The sequence below is a fragment of the Penaeus japonicus genome, unplaced genomic scaffold, assembly GCF_977035675.1.
Source record: "Penaeus japonicus unplaced genomic scaffold, GWHDUDI00000001_assembly GWHDUDI00000040, whole genome shotgun sequence".
Taxonomy (NCBI): Eukaryota; Metazoa; Arthropoda; class Malacostraca; order Decapoda; family Penaeidae; genus Penaeus; species Penaeus japonicus.
Genome location: NW_028234442.1, coordinates 14,144,207 through 14,151,706, shown reverse-complemented (window position 1 = coordinate 14,151,706; position 7,500 = coordinate 14,144,207). Strand labels below are relative to the sequence as shown.

The 7,500-nt window shown below is 39.0% G+C and overlaps 1 protein-coding gene across 1 annotated transcript in view; it reads right to left on the bottom strand.

The window, feature by feature from the left end:
* Positions 1-1,879: 1,879 nt before the first annotated feature.
* Positions 1,880-7,500, bottom strand: part of Faf2 (Fas-associated factor 2) — a 10,404-nt gene continuing 4,783 nt past the window's right edge. The window contains exons 6-8 of the mRNA XM_043024652.2: positions 6,898-7,114; positions 5,655-5,797; positions 1,880-2,555 (exon numbers count right to left, since the gene is read on the bottom strand). Of these exons, the coding sequence (XP_042880586.2) occupies positions 2,420-2,555; positions 5,655-5,797; positions 6,898-7,114 (496 nt within the window). The 3' untranslated portion in view covers positions 1,880-2,419. The remainder of the gene's footprint in view (positions 2,556-5,654; positions 5,798-6,897; positions 7,115-7,500) is intronic.

Genomic DNA, 7,500 nt, shown 5'->3' with positions numbered 1-7,500 from the left:
TGTCGGTGTGCTTATGTGTGTGCTTGTGCGTGTGTGTGTGCAAGAACAGCATGAATGTGTGTGCTTCATTGGCCAGAGATATACTTCATCAAAAACACATCTCAAGGAGAGAGTCAAGCAGCTGACATGGATACGACTAAACAGAGAGACAGACATGGCACACTGGGATTTGTACACACCAAATCAATACTGTGACTACTTTAAACAGATGAATAGATGAAAAAAAAGAACAACAATGACAAAAAAGAGAAAAGAAAATAAACAATTCCCTGGGAATCTTGCAATTCAGCAAGGATAGGTAAAAAGAAAGCAATAATCAATTCCAGACCAAAAGGCCCTTGCCTGCATCTCTCAATGAAACCGAACTAGATCTCAGATGAGCACAACAAATCATACGTACATACATATTAAGGTGAAAACGAGGGGACCTAGGGGGAGGTGGGGGAGGGGGTGTTAAGGAGGGGAGCCAGCCAGGGGGCACGAGCCAAGCCAGTGGCCCGTCCTTCAAGCGAGAAGCAACTCCTTTGGACGCAATAGTGTATTGATTTTCTTAATGCTAAACCAGACCATAGATGGGGAAGGGGGAAGGAAGGATGGGGGTAGTGGATAGGATTCAAACATAGGGTGTTGGTCCAACCAGCGAGACATGTCGCTTTTCATGTGACAGTTCATGCTTTATTCCAAGCAGCAAACAGCAATCTTGTCGAGTTCCTCTCTGCCTATAAGTTCCTGTTGTCATTATTGTCCGTTTTATTCAAAGGCAATGGCTAATTGATGAGTTAGCTCAAGAAACATAATCAATTATATATGAGAAAAAATAAACAATCTTTATATTTTGCTTTGTTCTTCTCATTTATCATCTCAGTTCTTTCTCTTCTTTTACATTTTCTTCCATATACAAGAAATTAACTCCAATACAGCACCATCATCCATTTCAAGTCCAAAAACATCTTGATCAGTTACTGTTTATCTTTTTCACAATACATAGCACTGACTTCATTTCCAAATAAACTTCTTAAGCTATAGAGACACACATAACAACAACAAAAAATCCCCAACAGCAATGTGCAAATACAAATACGACATGTCAATAATAATAAATATACTTATAAAAAGAAGACACCGACTGAGTTAAGAAACAGAATCCAGACCTCAAGTGCACATACAAACACACACTCAGACAACAGATCAAAGATAGTTTCAGCACGAGGTTCCTCTTAGCCACAAATTCAGATAACCTCTACTGAAGGTATTAGCAGTGCTTAATCTCTTAATCTCTACTTCTTTTTGAGTCTATGATATCTTCCTGTGTATGTCCGTGTCAGAAGCAGAGGGAGTCCGGGATTGAGGGCTAGATTGAGGGAGGGAGGGAGGGAGGGAGGAAGGGAGGGAGGGAGGGAGGGAGGGAGGGAGGGAGGGAGGGAAGATGAGAGAGGGGGAGGGAGTAAAGAAAGAAGAAAAAGAGAGGAGAGTAAGAATGTTAACTAGTAAATGAAAGTGAATACGAGTGTGTGTGTACATGTGTCTGTTTGTATACGTTTATCTCCCTTTCCCTCTCCCTCTGTCTCTCATATCCAGCACTAGGATACAATTGTCCAATTGTCAAATATAAAATCTTGGCTTGGTTAGTGGCTTTCCTCTTCCTCGTAGTCATTAAACAAATGCCCTAATTAGCATCTTTAGTTACATTTCTGTGGTTAAGCCTCTACTATGTGTAAACAGTATTATATAGTTACAAAATTTATGTACATCCTCTAACCAGACACAAAGTACACACTTTGCAACCCCCAAAAAAACAAACATCTATCCATACTATCACTAAAAACTGGTTCTTATTAATGCTAACAACAAAATTCAGACATTGGGGAATATCTGTATGAGTATTTCCTTCTGTCTCAGAAACTGATTTTTCTTTTCATTTTTTCTTTCTTTCTTTTCTTTTTCCTTTTTTTATTTTTATTTTTTGATTTGGAATTAAACCTACTTAATCACTGCCAATGTATGTATCACTTCCATGTACAGACACAGAATTAAGGCAATGATGACCAAGAATCCCCTGTACGATGGCAGCTCTTGTGCTTGCCGTTGTATCGTTGCATGGCACTGGCCCCCCAGAGTCCACCATCCATCCTGCCTGCGCCATTATCATGGGAGGGGTGGGGGGGGAGGAGATGGGGGAAGATGGCAGGGGTAGGAGGAGAGGGGGGTTCAACAAGCATAAGTCACACACGTCACCACAGCAAACCGAAATCATTCACAGAAAGCATAATTATTTGGTCAATATCCATCTATTCACTAAATCCAGTAATCCTTCCTAACAACGTGCCTCCATACCCAAAAAAAAAAAAAAAAATTCAAATCCGCTCTTTCTTTCAGCTCCCCGCCCTCTCCAAATTGCACAGCCGTCACCACAGTCTCCTTAGGCATCCAAGTCCGACACAAAGAGCATGCTCCTCGGGGGTAGTCGGAACTCCTCAAAGGTGGGAGGATTGGGGTTGGCCTCTGAAGGTTCACATGGCACCACCTGTCTGGGGAAGTTGGTGGTCACCTGGAACCTGTGGGAGAGATCACAGAGGTGAATGAAGTTGGTCATTGAGAGAGCAAAGAGGTTAGTAAAATCATCAGTGTATCTTAGAGGAAGTAAAACATTAGTGTGATTGAAGAATGGCTTCTGATGCAGTAAAAAGGTGATAAAGAACACTGGTAAATGACTTGTGCTGGAGCAAAAGGGTAAGTAAAATCCTCTGAATGACTTCAAAGGAAACTGAAAAGATAATTCCTGAGAATAAGCAAAAAACGGAGTTAAACCATTGGTGAAGGACTCCTAAACATAAAAAGGTATATAAAACCATTACATAGAATGGTCAAACTGGTAGTTATGATGGAAAGAGAAAAAAAGAGAAAAGCAAATATATGAAGAAAAAAATGAAGCCTAAAAACTGAAATGTAAGACCAAAGGCATCTTTCCTGTTAACACCTCATGTGCCTGTGTAGGAAAGAATATGGGCACCTTTGATTGGTTGATTCCTCAAGCCCACTGCCAGTCGTAAGAAGTTCTACAGAAAATATTTGTACACCACACTTCAAGCTAGCCACTGAGATCAGCACACTGAGCAATGCTATATACAGAGGAGAATCAAAGAACTAAGGGCTGGACTGCATCATTAGCAATTCTCCCATCTGACTATTCTCATGAAGGACAAGTACTCAGATGAACTTGTTTCACTGGGAATTACACCAAACAAAATAAAGTTCAAGAGTAAATCTTTATTCCTTTAAGACCTGGTAAAAACCTCTGTCAAAATTTACTAGGGATGCATTTCTGATCATCACTCAAGAAAATACTAAACCTAAATTTTGTATAACAATAAATGCCAATGAAATTTCACATAATTAAAGAATAATTAAAGAAAGATATCCTCTTAACCATCTTAACCCATTCCCGCCGGCGCTGTTCCGTCTTTGCATGGCTGCAATGCCGGGGCTCTCGAACGCATAGGCTTAAATCAATTATACGATTAACCCACTCACAACGGGGGCATTCCAGCCTTGCATGTCACAATGCCGGGGCTTTCAAACGCTTAGGCCTAAATCAATTAAATGACTGGCACCATATGGTGCCACCCGGCCACCAGGCTTTTGAATGAGCGGTAGAGTAGTGTACCACCTATCCAGAGAGGGTTAACGCCGCATGCTGGCACCCGGCGCTACGCATATTACATAATCACCGTCTGTGGCCGGCTGCCAGCAGTATCGGTTAACAGGTGTCATGACATACATGACAAAAGGAGCTCTGGCCTGACTATGGGCGTCATGACATATATGACCCTCCAGGATTTTGGATCATTGTTATTTTATTGTGTATACTACCAATGTATACTACCAGAAGTTTACAAATTAATTATACAGATAATCATATTCTTCATACTGCTATTGTAAAACAAACATTTTTAATTGTGTTAAAAATTGCAGAAATCAGAAATCAGAAATTTGAAGAAGAAGAAGAAGAAGAAGAAGAAGAAGAAGAAGAAGAAGAAGAAGAAGAAGAAGAAGAAGAAGAAGAAGAAGAAGAAGAAGAAGAAGAAGAAGAAGAAGAAGAAGAAGAAGAAGAAGAAGAAAAAGAAAAAGAAAAGAAAAAGAAGAAAAAGAAAAGAAAAAGAAGAAAAAGAAAAGAAAAAGAAGAAAAAGAAGAAAAAGAAAAAGAAGAAAAAGAAGAAAAAGAAGAAAAAGAAGAAAAAGAAGAAGAAGAAGAGGAAGAAAAGAAGAAGAAGAAGAAGAAGAAGAAGAAGAAGAAGAAAAGGAAGAAGGAAGAAGAAAGAAGAAAGAAGAAAGAAGAAAAAAGAAGGAAGAAGAAAGAAGAAGGAAGAAGAAAGAAGGAAGAAGAAAGAAGGAAGAAGAAAGAAGGAAGAAGAAAGAAGAAAAAAGATAAAGAAAGAAAGAAAGAAAGAAAGAAAGAAGAGGATGAAGAAGATGATGAAGATAAAGAAAGAAGAAAGGAGAAGAGAGAAAAAGAAGAAGAAGAAGATAAAGAAAGAAGATTAACCCGTTAACGACGGATGACGTGTTTTTTTGTCATACATGACGCAGGACCTCTTGCCTGACAATGGGCGTCATGGCGTTCGGGGATTCTGGATCACTATGTTATTTTATCGTACTATAAGTAATGAGTGAGTGATGTTGACAATTGCAGTCATAATTATTATAACTGCCGTAATAATAAGCAAAATGGTTTTCAACTCACTTACAAAACCTAGATGGCACCACTTTCTTCTAGCACCAGCAGGAGAGAGAGCCTTGAATGGCACCCATCTACGGTCTCTAGCAAGCACTATCTCTGTAGAGTGATGGCACATCGCAAGTTCCCGACCTCTTGCTCTAAAGTACCGCAGATGAAAGATGTGCAGGCAGAACGAGAGGAGGAAGGTGACTCACACCATGCCCAATGCATACAATGTGACCCTGTGCCAGTATGGATGCCTTTTATTGTGGCACTCGCTGTCAAAAGCACAAGTTTCCTTCCTCTTCCCAACCTCTTCATTTTGGATGGTTATAAGTTTCGTGTTTGTTCATGACAGCACAGAAATACGAAAAAATAAAGTTGTTTTTTTGTCCCCCTAAAACAGTAATACTTCTATCACATTGAGTGTAAAGAAAAAAAATGAATTGATATGGACCCTGAACTACAATTTTAGTCAACTGCAGAATTGATGGAGCCTGTGATATGACAGATATAAATTTCTAAAAATAGTAAAACACACAAAAAAAACAAAACACAAAAATGTCTCTAGCTCTACAATGAGTGACTAAAAGGGAGTGGGAAAAATCAAATTATGTTGCAGAAGCTGCCTCGATCAGAAATAAAACTCATCCTGGAGCCTGTGTAAGCAAATCTATCCCCCGTCGGCAATGGGTTAAGAAGAAGAAGAAGATGATGATAAAGAAAGAAGAAAAAAGGAAGAGGAAAGAAGAGAGAAGAACGAAGAAGAAATTAGAACAAGAAGAAAAAAGAACAAGAACAAGAAGAACAATAACAACAAAGAAGACCTACAACAACAATATAGAAGAGGAACAATAACAACAAGAAAGAAGAATAACAACAACCATGAAGTAAAACCCCTCCCAGACTCTGTCCTTCTCTCTGCACGAGTCCATACCTGTCCGGGGAGTCAGGATGGCAGAAGATGTAGTAGTAGAGGGCCTCCAGACTGTCCGTCTTGAGGAAGCGTCTCTCTAGCCTCGCCCCGTGAGGGAGCTTCACCACGATGTGCACCGTGCCCTCGGCCCCTTCCTCCGGCTCCTGGAGATAAAGGGAATGGTTGGTGAGTTGTGGTTGAAGTGGTTGATGTGGTTGATTTTTGGGACAGGTTTTGGATCATGTGGTTGAATTGTGGATGATGTGGGTGAGTTTTGGGCAAGTTGTGGATGACCTGGTTGAATTTTGGAGTTTGTGGATAACATGGTGGAATTTTGGATAGATAATGCATTTGAGTTGTTATCAGATAACAAGCGCGTGCAGTGACTAAGTGCGAGATCTCTCCCAATACGATGCTGCTCTGCATTGCTATGATGCAGATGATGTTCATGAGTTGTAGGAGTTAAATGATTTGATAAAAGTGACTGGATATGAACCTTCTTTCCCCTTAATAATAACAGACTGTTATCATGAAAGAATAAAGATTAAAAGAATATAGACAGCAATCTGAAGTTGAGGATCATTATCATAAAATGGTTCTTATTCACTGAGGGATGTGCCACCATATGATCTGATACAGAAATGCACAAAAAATTCACTTCTATCTACTCAATCCACAGAAAAAATTAGTATCATTTTTTAAATCTAAAAGTCAAAATCTCCATCATAAGACTTAAAAAGATAATTATTATTTTCAAGCTTCTTGTGGATTATTGGTACAGATTAACTAGGGTGTGAGACTCCTTAAGAACAACCTTTTTCTTTTTCTTAATCCGCTACCAGGTACATGCAATGTCCACTATGGATTTAATTCATTAATCATTTTTACATACAAAATGGCTCCACAAGTGCTTGGCCACAAAAGAGACAACCATTACACCTATCTTACCTCATCTGTTTATCCCATTCCTTGAATTTTCAGGAAAAATTATTTCATTTCTATTACTAGTATCCTTGTTATTACAGCTATATAAAAAAAATCATGAAAATTCAAGAAATGGGGTGAATAGGTGATCAATTGACATACTGACTAAGCACACATGGACAGTGTATGAATAAATGCACTCCTAGAGGCAATACATTAAATAATTAGTAACATGACCAGCTGATAAATGGTCAAAATAAAAAGCCTGAAAAATAAAGACTAAGACACAAAATCACTAAATACAAGCAAACAAGGAAAAAAGTATGCTTGAGAAACATACCTGAGGTATCTTGTCCACACTCTCAATCTTCAGTCTTCTAATATTGTCCTTCTCTCTCTTCTGCTCCTCCTCTCTCTCCCTCTCTTCCATCTCCTTCCGCTCGATCTCCTCCCTCTCTTGCTGCCGCTTTCTTTCCTTCTCCTGGTCAGCGCGGAGACTCTCCTGGTAGTCCTCGTCCTGTTGGAGCCTCAGCGCTGCGGTCAGCTCTCTCTCCTGCCTGTGGAAGGTTCATTGGTCAGGGAAAGGGTACTAAAAGTCTCCTTTGTGTATGTACTTAAACGGGATTTGTATCATTAATCTGTCCTTGACATATAAATATATTGGGACATAATTCCCACTGATTTAACTGTTCAGGAAACTTTGTTATATACTCTACTTAAAGTCTTAAAGTAAAATAAATTTGTCTTTTCAAGAGTTATTTAGATTTTAAGCCCCAGCAAAGTGTGTTGTAGAATTAATAGTATTCTTTCAGATATTCTTTTTTTTCAGAAAAGAATTCTATTTTACTACAATACGATGATCAGAAATTTACCAAACTTCCATTAGTACAATTCACATTCATAAGACCATGATGACAAAAAAATACCAAATGTAAAAGCATAA